The sequence below is a fragment of the Corvus hawaiiensis genome, chromosome 4, assembly GCF_020740725.1.
Source record: "Corvus hawaiiensis isolate bCorHaw1 chromosome 4, bCorHaw1.pri.cur, whole genome shotgun sequence".
NCBI lineage: Eukaryota > Metazoa > Chordata > Aves > Passeriformes > Corvidae > Corvus > Corvus hawaiiensis.
The window spans coordinates 34,406,752-34,422,291 of NC_063216.1; the positions used below are offsets into that span (position 1 = coordinate 34,406,752).

The following is a 15,540-nucleotide window of genomic DNA, read 5'->3' on the forward strand; positions in this document are numbered from 1 at the left end:
AGGACATAGTTTTTCAAAGTGTATGGTCGTAAGACCTTCTTCAGCTAAAATTCTGATATACAGGCTGAACACTTTGATCCATTCGCCAATTTCATCTCTGAAGTGTATCCCATTAGTTGCTAAATTAATCTCTCACATTTACCTTTTTTCTTTGGATTTCTTCCACTCATTTTTTCCACCTGAGAAATGGCTTCTTCCCAGCAGCTGTTGCTTGCCTGGATATGAGGCTGAATGAACTTTAGTTTTTGTTCCAGAACCTGATGGGCTTCTGTTGTCAACTCGGGTGTCTCCTTAGTGCTAACAAGCTTTTCAAGTTCATCCTCAAGAATTATGACCCTAAGTGATGAGGAGATGAACAGCAGTAAGTAATAATAAATATGTGACTTCACTGTTCTTTCAAGTATTTAACATAATATACTGTTATTTTCTTCAAGTTTTAAGAATCTAACTCAGTCAATTCCTCAAAGATGCCCCAAAATTTAAAAATTAAAATAATTTTTTCTACATCAAGATACATTGCTCACCTGCATTTGTTATAGTAATTCCTTTATGTAAGATTGAAGGAGTAGGAGAGTCTCAACTGTTTCACCAAGTGACAAATCTTTAAGGATATTTACTAGGTAGTTTATAAGGAGCTGAATGTCCTTATAAAGCATTTGGTATATTGCAAAACCAATGGAAGATAATGATGTTTTCAGATTTTTTATAAGGGAGTGACAAATGCAAGGCACAGTCTTAGTGCACTGCTTATCTTCAAATTTTCACCAGATACTCAGAGAATACCCAGGAAAAATATCAGATTCCATAGTAAACCAAGGATCTTTGAGCCCATACTGTGTAAAGATATGGCTATGATCACAAAGACTGTATGTATCTGCCTTTTTTGCTTTTAATTGGGGATACAAGCTGACAACCCAAAGAACTTCGAGTCCAAAGCCTTCTGCATATTCTGTTAATTCATGTGTAAACTTACTCATTGAGCAGTGCCTTGAGATGAAGCTGCAAGCTGCGTACTGCTGTCTGGAGACTGTTCAGCTCTCTGGACTTTGGCTTTGTCCTGGCTGGCCATTCCAAGCCCGACTGATGCTGAGTTTCAAAGTAGCGATAGAACTCGTAGCTCCTCTTGAGCTCCTCCAAGCAGGCGGCATGGGTGTGAGGTAGGCCCTGGGTCACATCGCACAGGATGTGGTGGGGCAGCCGCTCCGGGGACACCAAGGGCTTGGGGGACGCGTTGGCTGGGGAGAGCAGCAGCACCAGCCTCCTGAAGAATTCTGAACTCTGCCCTACCCAGAGCTGAAAGAGGACCTGCAAAACAGGGTAGGGTTAGCTCTGTGCACCTGGGAAGGCAGTCAGCCTCCAAAGTAAATGTACAGATACACCATGGGAAAACATTCCTTGGCCAGCAGCAGGAACTTTGAAACACTGCAAAAATCGCTGACTGTTTTTGAAGGGTATTCCAGAGCACAGGAGGTTCAGATCTTGTGAACCTTAGGTGACTGTTAATTCCTTGATGAAGGATATTAAATGCAATTATGCTCAGAAAGTTGTCGGAGTCCAAAACCTCATATTCTCATCAGCCAGTTTCATTATTTGCTATAATCTCTACATACCCTACAGCTCATAAAGGGCTGCCAAAATTCCAGTGGCAGCAAAGACATTTTTCCCTTTCTAAGGCCAAGCTGTCATTTCTGCAGTCTAATAACTACTGCACTGCCCCACACCCAACCTTGAAACATAAGCCTAATTGCACTGTACCTCAACAAAAAAATGTTCTGCATCTGAAGAAACTTGAGCTGCTAACTTATTTCTTTTTTCAGCCAAAGTAAGAAATTCCACCAATACCACCAAGGAAGGAAAGGCTTTTAAGAAATGAATTGATTCACAATGTTACATATGGTACTAAAGAGGCCAGTCCATCTGGGAGCAAGGCAGCCCACAATTTCAATTTCTTGAGAACTTCCACTTCCAATGAAATGAAATGTTTTCTTATTTTAGAGAAGTTTGCTCAGTAGACCATGACAGAACAGCAGCACCTTTTATGTCTAAAATGAAAAGGAAAGGTTATGATACTTTTCTCTGCAATAATGGCCCTTATTAAAAGGGATCAGCTGTAGGTGATTATGAGGTGCAGACTGAAACTTGTTCGCAAGCATTCCAGACCAAGGAAGACAAAATATTTACTCACCATGTCAAAAATACTTGGATGCAAACTGATAAAATATTCCAAAAGAAATTTACAAAAGATGCTCATGAGAAAAAAGAATACATGAATAACATGAAATTAATTTGGGGCACACATGCAAGACTGATTTGGCTGGGTGCAAGAATACAAAGCAAACAAATGGGCAGCAATCTCTCAAGTGTCCCTGAATGTGTGGTGCTTTGGATAAAAAGTCAAGAGCTCATGCTGTAATAAGCACAAAAGAAGACCAATCCCTTCCACCAGACATAAATCACAGGCAATGAAAAAGCAGCACAAATAGTGGACTTCAGGAAGTGATAACAATAATCAAAAACCTACCTGAAAAAAGGCACGACGACAAGAGAAAAGGAAATTTCAGATGTATTTATGGTTGCAAGTAGCTTGCTCTGCCAATGACTACTGATGATTTTTGCTGACACTTACACAAAATATCCAACTGGCTCTCCTCAGCTTAAACCGGTATATTTTTCTCAAGTGAAAAATTTTCACTCTTTAAATTGCTTTACTTCAAGGACAAACTAGCCAAAAGACACATGCTACATTTGTCATATGGCTTAGCATGACCTGCATTTTAGTATAAAGACAAGTTCTCTCAAAGTAAAAAAACCTGAAGAGGACTGCACATACATCGAAGGCTCACCACACAAGTATGTCCCAAGGTTATCAAAGTATTTTATTACCTACACAGGAATCTGCTTAGGACTGATTTATGTTAATTTAGCTTGGTTCAGCTATACCACACCCAGCCTACATTGCTGTCTGTTATGAGTTACCATAAATTGAGATTTACTAGTTGTGAGCTTAACTGTATCCAGAAAGCATCTTAACCAGCTTAACTAAAAGAGATTTCAGTTAAATTACTGCAAATTGCAGGTAAACAAAGACTTAATCTTACAAACTTGGGCACCTCTGATTGGCTGCTTCTGCTTAAAAAGAAGTGGGTAAATTAGCAGGCTTACATGGTTGCAATTAGAACTTCAGCTAATGAAATGCAAGAAAAAAAATCCCAAAAGCTCCTGTTTATTGTAGCTCTTAGCTTACAGCTAATTAAACAAAGCCTCAAATCTTAGTAATCACTATTACTGATAGCATTTACTGTCAGAACAAAAGAAGTCAAGGTCTGTAAATTAGGAGAAAAAAATGCAACAAAAGGCAACCCCATAGAAACAGAGAAGTCATACAATAATGGAATTTTCGATGAAAAAAACAATGTTAAAAGGGATCTGCCTTGGCAGAGGACCATTAGAGTACAGAAGACTTGCATTCAAATTAGATCTTCCTTCCAATTGACTCATGCAAATAAAAAATACCTAATATCTCAAAACAAAATAGATAAAAGGCCATTATATGGTTGTCACTCTGTTCAGTTAAATGTTTTTCAAAGATCAAAGAACCACACTGGCTGATGGCAGCAGGGGTCCAAGCTTATGATTTCTACTCCTCAGTGTGACTAAATGCAGCTACTCCCTTTGGCAATTACAACTAATTTGTGTCTTCTGATGTCTCTCTTTTTATTCACGTCACGAGACTAGATAAAAAAAGAAGTACAAATCTGGAAATTATTTTATTCAGCTGGGATCAGGTGAAATAAGAGAGCAAAAAAACATGTTTAAGGGGATTGATCAAGCTGATTATAGAGCACTGACTTGAACTTCCATGATTTGCAGAAAAAATCCTAATGTTGTATTGAGTAACTTCTCTTTCTCTACATGCACAAAGAAATCACCTGAATGCTGATAAATGTAGAAACACATGATGAGAGGCTAATTGATTACACCTTACCCTCAGTTCAGTGTGTTGCTACAGGCTAGGATGTACAAGCCACAGGACTTCATGACAACAGAAAGATTTTCACCAAGAGCCTGCATGGATGCATTAAGTCCTTCTAGGAGAGCTTACCTTGAGTGCAGGCAAGCTGAAGCCATCAGTCAGATTGTGTGCCTCCTCTTCGGAGACCTGCTCTTCACTCAGTCCCAAACCGAGCTCCTTAAAGGGGACCACACAGATGTAGCTGGTCACGTTGTCACTCTCCGAGTTCAGAGGGTAGGTTTAGCTGGAGTTAAGGTGGTAAACAAAGCCACTTTTGCATTAAACACACAGAAAAGGAAAGAAATGCTTAATAAGGGTTCTTATTCCAGGCAATTTTTATGAAAGCACATACATTCATCCCAAATCCACCTGAATCCTGTCTAATTGAAAGTTTCACAATCCTTATTTGAAGCACAAGCTTTAAAGGCTCTTTTAAGGATGAGAGATAAGACACTGACAAAACACTGATGTCTAAATACAAACACATAAAAAGAAACAAAGTAGATTGATGAAAAATCCCTGCATCCCTTATGAGTGAAGCAGCTTACTTTTAAATACTGAGTTTCCAAGAGATAGTTCATGTCAATCTTAAACCAGAAATCACATATTTAACAGAGGAAAGAGAACAACTGTGCAATTTTAAGTTTTAAAGGTAGCCTGTGTTATAGACTAAACTCAGGATGTGAATTCGCTGAGAGTTCTGTCTGTGGATGGACTGCTCAGAGATCTTTACAGTAAAAGGTCTTTGACACTGCAGAAAGCTCTGTGAAGAACAGGAGCTCCCTGACTGTCATACCATTAACTTTATTGATTATATCACTGTAAAGACATTATGATCTTGGCAGGATGAACGGCAAACTGGTATCTATCAACACCATTCAGCACATTTAAAATCTCAGTAGGAAAATGTACATTTCTAGTCCTCAAAAATGCTTAAAAAGTAGGAAGCAAGCACAACATAACTGATACCAGAAGACAGATAAAATAATTCATAGACTAGGCAGCATTTATTTTAAAACAGCACTAATTTTAGGCTAACCTCAGGCTGGGGAGGAACAGTTCAAGATTTTTCCACATTTTCTGATAGTACCCCAGTCACAGAATAGTAAAATTCATTTTAAAACAGAAACCTAAACTTATGGCCATAAGTACAAAATGACATTTGTTCCACAGAAATATATATATTTGTAAAGCATTAATGAAAATATGGTCTCTAAATTTAAAGTATGAGTTTTTTCATTTACAGTTTGATCTAGAAACTGAATGCTCTCATCTCTTGCACATAAAGCCAACTAGAAGCACTTGTCTCTTGTCCAACTAATGTCTTCTGGGGAAGCTACAAGTTCCATCCACTTTCACACCCAAATTTTCCAAGTGCTAAATTCTCAAAGGATTGAACTCGCAAAAGTGATTTGCTCAAGAGATGTTTACCAATTGAGTAGAAGAACATTGCATGAAAAAGTAATATTCTGTGTCCCAGGAAACAGTAAAGCGAAGCGTCCAGGATCTAAGCAAACACATTTCTCCCTCCTTTATCCCTAATGTCCAGAGGGGAAGAAGCCTATTAAGTGTTCACACAAAACCCTACAATGTAAATCAATTAGGATCAGAATATTACTGCTGTCACCAGCAGCTGGCTCACATAAATGGTGTCTATTCTAAATTAACCTGACAGCACGCCCAGCAGAGGGAGCACATAGGACGAGGATGGGAACTCCATCAGAAACTGAAAAGTCAGGTCAAAATCCTTCAGGACCACTTATCTTAGAAACTACTTGTACTCCTTGTTAGCCTTTTCCTGCAACATGGCATTTCCAACAGCATGAATGCCACAAAAAGCAGTTTGGACACGTGTGGATTTTTAAGTCATGCTAAAACTAAATTCCAGGCAACATCTCAAATGAGAGGTTTGACCAAGGAGCCACTTACCAATGCTGTGTCCTAGCCAGGGATTCCCAGTGGCCTCCTGCACCTCCTGCCTTGCCCTCCTCTACTGCAGCCCTTCCACTCCCATTTCTATGTGACAGATGAAAGCAGAGAACTGATCCCATGCCCCCATTAGCTTCCTAAGGACCAAACATTTAGAAAGTTTAGACATATACACACCATTATATACAGGAATGCACTTCCTTCGAGCACTTTGATCTAGTAGTAAATATTTTTAGCCCTAATGTCTTCCATTAAAGCCAAAATACAGTAATTATCTTAGATTAGTTAAATTTTTCTATGTCTCTGTGAAAATATTTCAATCGTTTAACTTGCATGCCTTATGAGCTTGAAAGAAGAGAAGGCAAAGCTACTTAATAATGAACTGTCAAATCCAGAATAAAATATCTGTACAGTGAATGTCTAACCTCTATCAGGTTAGACACTCTTATTTACCTATAGAAAAGCAAGAATGCTGATGTATCCCTGTATGTAACAATTAAACTTCTATACTTTAGTCTTCACAAGCACATTCCCATCTAAAAACCTAACACGAGGGCCTCACAGGATCCCTGGGAAATCCAAGCTGCTCTTCTACAAAATTCACACCTGCTCACCAGGGGTGAGCTAAGCATGTGATGAACTGGCTGGTCAAGGAAGAAATACAGCACTGAAAAATGCCCAAGTGTCTCTACTCAGACCTTTCAGCATGGGATATCTGATTTAGGCTTTTATAATCCCAAGAGGGTACTACTTTTTGTTTAACTTACTTCTTTTCTTGTGTGAACTTTCTCTCTCCCTAGTTAAAAGTTACATGTTTTTCTAACAGTTCATGATGCAATAACTAAACCTTTACAGAGGAGAAGGAACAAGTTTTTACTAGATTTACTACAGGAAATTTGCAAATTTCCCTGTGCTCAGTGCATCTCAAAGACCTAGAATGCACTTTATATGCATTCCATCCTAATGGGGTAAGGTATCACTCAGTTTAAAACACTGCTATCCAATGTCTGGTTTTATCACTAATAAAAAAATACCGCTATTTATGCCTTGACAGCAAAGAACATCACCTTACAACAAAATCCAGGCTTTTTAAGTTTACACAGTCCAATGCCCAGGTCCTACCTATCAAAATAGTTCAATGGAAATGGAGTATCAAACCATTCTGCATCAGATGAGGATGAGATTATTAACATCAGCCAGTAACATAAACTACAGAATTTCCTCCATCCAGCTTGTATATAATTACATCAGGTTCCCATGATGCAGAACCCACAAGGCTCTTAAGACTAGCATGCCGAGTGAAGCACTGCCTGAGTTACCACACAATTCAACGGAGGACAGTGCAGAGAGCTGTTGAACTGGTCTGCACGACATCCTGTAAATACTTAACCCAAAGTGCCTAATTTCTAGTTTAGACTTTCAGCCACTGCATCCTACTGTGACCTTAGATTCTGAATTAAAAAGAGAAATACTCTTTTCTAATTTTGTTCTGTGACTTTGAGCAATGCTGACATGAACAAATCAGAGTAAGAATGATGTAGGAAAATGCTAAGTTGTTTCTGCTAGTACCCAACTGTCCCTCCACACAAAATGTAAGCAATATGACTTTCCATCTCATTAAATTACTGGTCCACCAAGTTTGACACAAAATGCCTGGTATAAGGCTAAAATGTGACTGCATATTTTCTCTTCTGCATGGGAACAAAATTTAATTAGGGCAAAATTATTTAACTGTACTCACTGAAGGAGCTATCTAATTAAAAGAGGGTACACTAGCCACAAGCAAATATTGCTGAACTTCTAGTTCTACTGAAGTGAGAATGATAACATATCAAGCTTATGTAATTTGTTTCACCATGAATAAAGCTGTGACCTAAAATTTTTAATTCTCTGTTCATCAGACAGATCTCTTTCTAATACATTTGAGATATACATTAACATAAAAGCTTAATTTGCTGCAAATAATTTTGGTAGAAGAAAACCAACTTACCTTTGAACACAGGAATATTGACTGAAAGGCCGTATTGTTCAGAGGAGAGGATATTTTGGTGCAAGGGAAAAAGATGGCTAAGAGGAATTTTAACCAAATTCTGAAGGCCTCTTAAACACATCATCAACACTTAGACCAAAAGCATAGGTGTCAATAATGAGACAATGTTTTCAGTACATTGAATCTTATCTCACACGGCACAGTACACAAAAAGACAAAAATTTTAAGGATGTTCCAAACCAAAAACGAGTCCCAATCTTGTTTAGACATGTAATTAGATACTGTATGTTTCTAGACATCCTGACACTAAACATTGGCACAACTGCAGGTAGGCAACGTGGACTACCTGAACTGGTGGGTTTTTACAGAAAGGATATTTTTTCAGCATGTACAGAGTAGCCAGTCTTGCAGCTCGGAAGTTGGCTCTGACGGATCGATACACGGCTTTCCGGAGGCCAATCAGGTGCTGACTAGGATGCTGTCCAGCTTTATTAAATGGGCAAGCGGCACTGACCCTGTCAAGCAAACTTGAAAAGTAAAATGTGATACAACTGTACAGATGTCCTAAAGTATTTTTAAAAAACAGTACATCAGTTTTCCTATTTCATTCTTTAGAAAGCTTTTTCAAATCACTAACTATGAAATTTTTAAAAAAATTGATCATATCAATGATGTATTTAATCAAAATTTCAGACAGCAGCCAGGATTCCTCAGTAGATAGCATGATTCTGTTCTCATCTGAGCCGTGGCAAAACTCCTGAGGACATTTATTTTCTCTAAAATTTTCCAAAATGGTACAGTAATGGTAGATAATGACAGACATACCATAACATTATCTCAATCAGAATACAAAACTATTCCAACCCCACTGTCAGCTTTGGAAATTTTAATAAACAGGTACTTAACATATATCTCCTTATATCCAAATTTATTTTTTCAATAATTTTTGCAGAAAAATATGTGCCAATACATAGCTTTTCATGCAAAATTTAGCCTTCCTGATGCAGAAAGTTTTCTAGGTGAAGAGAAGTATTGTTTGAGTGGTGACATAGATTTTATCATCATGCAATGAATGACAGCTGTGTTTGTGAGAGTCTTGACAGGTAAACACATGAAATGTATACATCACACAAGCATATTTGAAAGTATATTTGGTGTCCAGCTATTCAGGTGAATATACCATTTAAAAGAAACAATGCCATTTGCCTATTAGAATACACCTCAGAATGGCTTTAGCACTGTAAGAAATCACCTCATCTGGAAATACAATGAAATGTGAACTGGGTGAACATTAAACAGGTGTGTGGAACTTCAAGCTCCAGTTATATCTATTCATATGCACACTGAGGTCAAAGCTGTGACTGAGACTCCAGAAACAACCTAGGTGCACTCTACTTGCTGGGCCTGTTTTTACTAGAATCAACTCAGGAATGAACGTAGTCTGACAACAGGACAATCCCTTGTGATTAATTAATTTGGGACTGGAAGCCTGCTTCTGCTCTCACCTTTCCCAGGGCACAGTGGTGATTTCATGTCCAGTCACTTAAAAGGGAAAAGCATACAGGGTTCCTGGTAAGTCTGAGGTGGGTTGCTGCATTGGTAACTATTTCTGTAGTCCATCTGACTAAAAAGCTGACCACTGAGAAAATGACAGTCCTACTCCATGTGCTTAGCTGGACTGTGCTGCACATTGACTGGAAAGGGAAATAGCCTGTGGCCTTCGCTATCAAATATGAAAACCAGAGCAGCCCACCCAGTGAGTAAGGCTGGAACCATATATCAATATGTTTAACACCATTAACACAAGCAGAATCATGCCAAATATTGCTATATATTGAATATGCTAGCTGAAATACAATATAAAATATCTGCATGCCATTTAAAATTATGTGTTATTAAAATGGTTTATATGACATCTCATAACTACTTTAAAATCTAGAAAAAATAAAAACAAACTGTGTTCATTTCCATTTCTAAATGTAAATTTAAAATGCTAGCCTTGCTGTATCTTTCACTAGGGAACACAGCATGTAATGCAGTACATGCCAATCTCTAACCTTTCCCTAGCTTTTGAAAGTAACAAATGGAAGTATTTATATATAAATGCTCACATCAGTTTGTAGGCTTAAGCCCCATGTGAATTGTCAGAAGCAAGCTCAAAGAAAAGGAGCAAAATTCTTCTACCATAAAAGAGAGACACAGATTTATGTTCTACTACAGTGATGCAGACTTTTCCAACTCCTATAGAGAACACATATAGCGTAACTCATGCACAGCACGTACTGCCAGTATTCAGCAAAACAATCTGCTTTCCTTCTGGAACAGATTGATTCAGTGCTTTTTATAAAAGAATTTTTCCTTATTCTACTAATTTAAATTAGTAGAATCTATTAGATATGTCTATCTGTCAGGCATGTCATATCCCTAAATTCCTAGTGTTTCATTTATCTTCACAGAATCACAGAATGGTTTGGGTTGGAAGGGACCATGAAGATCCTCTAATTCCAAACCCCCTGCCATGGGCAGGGACACCTTCCACCAGGCTCCTCAAAGCCCCATCCAGCCTGGCCCTGAACACTTCCAGGGATGGGTCATGCACCACTTCTCTGAACAACTTGTTCCTGTGTCCCACCACCCTCACAGTCAAGAATTTTCATCTTAATATCTAATCTAAACCTGCCCTATTTCAATTTAAAGCCATTCCCCCTTGTCTATCACCACACACCCTTGTAAAAAGTCTCTCTCTTATTCTCTATGTATTTTAATTAGACTTACAAAATGTTACCAGCTTCGCATATCAGCCACAAGTAGCAAGAAGAAAAAAAAGGTTAAGGGTGAATTTCCCCTTTACTACAGCTCCAAACCCATTTTACTGTATAGAACAACAAAATATTCATTAATTTTACAAGCCAAATCTTAAATTGGCTTTCAACTTTTAACAAGTTTATATAAAATTAATAAAAATTAATTAACATTATTAAAAACCTATTACTGCACTCTGGCATGAAAGCAGTTCTATAAAGAGCTAATGCACCTCCATATGTATTAAGCTCCTAGAGCTTAATTCTAGTTTAAAATACAGTAGAAAGGGAGCATTTTGGAAAAGAAGTTAATTTTTTTGGTGACAGGCAAAGGAAAAACACTTGCTGCTTATTGTTGCAGCCTTTCATTATGTATTCCTTCAGTCTGGTTTTATGATGTGCAAGACAATGGGCATACTTTCATTACCCTGCAGAACAGGCTTCATTTGGTTAATTGCAAATGAGCAATTAGACAGAAATACTGCCCTTCTGCCTGAGTAGAGCACTGCCCTACCTTTGCTACACAATTCCTGTAGTCCAAGCTACCCAGCTGAGGTCTCGGCCATCTCTGCATCACAGAGCTGGTACCATGCAGACACATCTGAAATTCCAACAGAGTGCTAAACACTTCCAAAGGCCATGCTGGAATCAGAATATCCAGCTGTCTTTGAGAGCAACTAATATAAGAGAAGCCTGACAGGATTACAGAATCACAGAATAGTTAAGATTGGAAAGGACCACTGGAGGCCATTTAGTCCAAGCTCCCTGCTCAAGTTCTTAGTTCCTGATCTGTGTGGCTGCAGTCAGTTTTACTGGGTGGGAGGGGAATGAAGGCAAAAGGATGTTTGAATATTTGAGTATAGCACTCACTGTCACACAGTAGTAAACCACTTAACCTACAGACAACTGACCAAAACCTCATCTACCTTTTACAGAGACAGTCCAGTATCAACTAATAAGGGGCAGATAGAGTAGAATAAAGCAAAGCCATAGATGTTTCAATGGATATGTAAATTAGCCTATGGGAATAGCAATGGATGATGTAATGGGGAGGAAAACCAGCAGAGGAGCACCAGGAACTTCAGGCCAAAGCTGCACACCTGGACTTGCCCTGTCAGAGTTTAGCTAAGTACAACCAGTCGAAGTCTGAACTTGGTACTATTTAAATGACAGCTTCAATATATTTCCAGTCACAATATGGTCAATGCACAGGCCAAACTATGCTGAGTTAGCAGTACCTTAAAACAGCTGCATATGTAGCACTCACCAGGATGATGTACCTGACTGAAATCTCATTCCTTCAAGGATGTAAAATAACACAAGAGGAGACTCAGTAACTTTTCAAATGCAACCACTTCTATTGACATGAGACTCTTTCTAAACAGGCACTAAGATTTTGACAATGTTATGACAGGAAAACATTCTAAACTTTGTTCTGCTGAGGTTTACTGTAGAAAATTCTAGAAAAAAAAGGGAAAACTAGTGTTTTGGATCATACACAAAGAGCTACCCAAAGCAAAGAATTTCACATTGCCCTGTGCAGCAGCATCTCTTGCATATGTGGAGGAAGAAAAGGACACTCTCGAGTCAGAACTCCCTCTAGGCTGAACCAACCCAAAACTTGTACAGCACCGACTTCTTTATACTGTCCAGTTGTTCCAATGAGGATGCTGGCACACTCAGACTTCTCCCACTCCATCCATATGTCAAAGTCTTTTGAAAAGCTTGCCAAAGTTTCAAGTAAAGAAGCTATTAGATCAAGCATCAGCTTAAAGACCAGTCTGTTTTTTATTAATCTGTTATCTAAGATATGTAGTAAAAGAACAAGGCAGCAGCAATTTAGACATTGACCACAAGTTCGTTTGCTTAAACTTAGGCAAAAATCCAAATGTTTTTCTCATCTGTAATTTGGACAAGCCTGAACAATAATTTCTTTTAAGAACCCGTTTGCAAAGATAAGACTGCCTATTGCTCAAGTATATGCTTCTTCAGCAAAAAAACAGACCAAAACAAAAATCACATAGCTAGGCAGACTGAAGACATGCTTATGCATTCCAAAGGGGGAATGAAACATTTCTTCAATGAAGTACACTGAAGGTATCTCAAGCTAGAAAATTAATCCAAAATTTTAAGTCTGAAGTTGCAAACTTGCATGTAAGAACATGTGTCTGAATGTAGAATAGTTGGTCTAGCACAACTACTGGATAAACATCTTCTTGGTGCCCGCAAGGGAATTTTTGATTTTTTTTTTAGAAGTTGACTGTATTTTAGGTGTTGGTGTTTCCCACCTCCTTTAGCCTTAAGCAGAACTAGCACAGATCTGGATTCACCATAGGTAGTTACAATGCAAAAGCATCCACGGCAATGAGAGTGCACAGAAACAGGCCTGTTGGCTTTGGAGTCACTGCATACACTGAACAATTTCTGATGTCCTTTCACATAGCAAATAAGCAAAACTTACCAAATAACTACAAGAGCTAAATAATCAGAAGCACTTTTGCATCTCTTAAGTGAAAGAGAGCAAATAATTTAAGAATCTAAATGTTTCAACAATTGTATGCAAGAAAAAAATGTTAACTAATGTTAACTTTACTTGAGGTGGGAAATGATGTTTGATGGTCTTTGCTGATTGCTGTGTCCTCACTACTTCAGACTGTTCTTTGTTAAATAAAAATAGAACGGTTTTCATGTCATCCTGTTTCCTAAAATATGAGTGATTACTTGCAGATCAGTTTATTTACATAGAATTGGTAATGTAAGAGAAAACTCTCTAAATGACTCCCCAAAATAGTTAACTAACTTAGTTCAAAGTCCATTTGTTCATATATTTCATTGCTAGCAACACAGGACATTTCGAAGGCGTATGAGTTTTGTGAGACTTAATTCACCTTCAGGATGCAGGGTTTTAACACTGAGTTGTTAGAATTCATACTTCTAGTATGAATGGTAATTACACTGTTTTATGTAAATGAAAACCTTTAAGTATTATGTTTTTCAGTAATTCCACTTGTTATGGGAGACAGTGTAATGAGACAATTTTAGACAACACCTGGTTTGAATGGATCTGTGCATTAAATAAAGTGAAATACAGACTCACAGGGTAAATCCTCTGGAAATTACTTCGGTCTCTTGAATGAGTCGCAGAGCTTTCCTCACGAGATTAGTGAAAGCTCGGCTATTCGCCACTGTTTCTTCCAGCTGGATACAGTATTTTCGCAGGGACATTTGCAGCTTGGCTGTCCTCCATGTGCCCCACACTCTAAAAACTGCATAGACAAGCAGCACTGGTCCGCACAGCAGCCATGATGATTCCTTCCACCACGAAGGAAACATAAGCAGTGCACTTACAAAGGCAAGGAACAGCGAGACATCCCTGCAAAGAGAGACAGTATCACCAACCACACATTACTGAGGGCAAACAAGTGGGAAAATCACAAAGTTTTCAGCTACAGTTGAGATTACAACATCTTATTATGGGGCTTTTATGTAGGTCCTGAAGGGAGCTGTAAACACTGAAAACTACTCCTAGGTGGCAGGTTTAGATGAATACATACATGATATTACTTGGCTGGTATACTCTAAGGAAACCTTTCTTCAGCTTTTTTACAGCCTGAGTAGGAGAGTAATGTACCACTTTGAAAGGTCAGTTTCTCTAACACATATGACTTAAAAAAAAATAGAAAAGAAAATAAAAAAAGAAAAAAACCTGACTACTCAGCATTATAAGCCAGGGCGTGTAGGAACTGTAATATCTGTACTTCCAGGTTCAAGAGTACAGTAGGGAAGGGCATGTTTCTTTTGGTAGCAAATCCCTCAAGTAGTGCCAGCTGTATTTTTTCTAGAGTCTGACTCATTTAGCTTGGACACCAATGCACCGCTAGTTTCTAACACAATTTTATAAAGATAGCTTGAATAATCATTTAAAATAATTTGGCACCTTTTGAAAATCCTTAAAGAATAGAGTTCCTAGTATCTCAGTTATTTCTCAAAGACATTTAAAAAGCTTATAAAGTTGTTACTTTCCTCTATAAAAATTCAACATAAATAAGTAACTGCTAGAAAACACACTGTGTTTCATATATATTATTACCCACTTTTGTAAAATAATCACAGTCTTCAGAGAGATGGATGAGATACCAGCTTCAAGGTGCATTACAACTATAATTTTCCAGAATGTTTTCAATGAAAAACAGTTTTTTCCATTATCCCTTAAAGCTGTGAATCCTGCATTTAGGTTCAGAAGTATTCACAAGGAATATTTTTCCATTTCTAAAATAAGACACAATCTCTGAGTTTCTATTTCCTGGACAGTTTTGTGGTCAAATTTCAACCAGCTTTACAAGTGTTAACTCTTTAGGGTTACTGACAGGTTTCAGTAAAGGTCCAGGGTTAAAATATTCCAAATATGTAACTACCTATAAAAGGGACAGACACAGTCTCTAACTTCCTTGGTACATTAAAAAAATAAAGTCCCACAAATAAAATAAATCACAGCAATGAAAGACTAGAAGGGATTCAAGAGCTCACTTTGTTCATTTTCAGCTTCTGGTTGGTTGACCCAGATCATCACGGACAGACCAAAGATGAAAATGGAGACTCCACAACCCATGCCATAGCTATTCCAACTCCTAAGTATCCTTAGAATTCAAAAGATTTCCCCCAAGTCCCAGTTTGAATCAGTGGCAGATTAATTGCATTATTCTTCCTCCTATCCTTCCCTTTTCTGAACAGAACAAATGATGACTGATCACCACCTCGTACACATTCTAACACTATTCACCGCAGCAATATGCAGATCCTTTTCTGGA

At 38.1% G+C, this 15,540-nt stretch overlaps 1 protein-coding gene across 4 annotated transcripts in view; it reads right to left on the reverse strand.

Moving 5' to 3' along the window:
* VEZT (vezatin, adherens junctions transmembrane protein) overlaps nt 1-15,540 on the reverse strand; it is a 60,321-nt gene that overhangs the window by 20,747 nt on the left and 24,034 nt on the right. For 2 of the 4 annotated variants that reach the window (XM_048300250.1, XM_048300253.1), the window contains exons 5-9: nt 13,830-14,105; nt 8,309-8,446; nt 4,103-4,250; nt 974-1,305; nt 143-336 (exon numbers count right to left, since the gene is read on the reverse strand). In XM_048300250.1, coding sequence (XP_048156207.1) covers nt 143-336; nt 974-1,305; nt 4,103-4,250; nt 8,309-8,446; nt 13,830-14,105 — 1,088 coding nt within the window. Of the gene's footprint in view, nt 1-142; nt 337-973; nt 1,306-4,102; nt 4,251-8,308; nt 8,459-13,829; nt 14,106-15,540 lie in introns of all 4 variants that reach the window. The other 2 variants (XM_048300249.1, XM_048300252.1) reach the window with 1 other exon arrangement.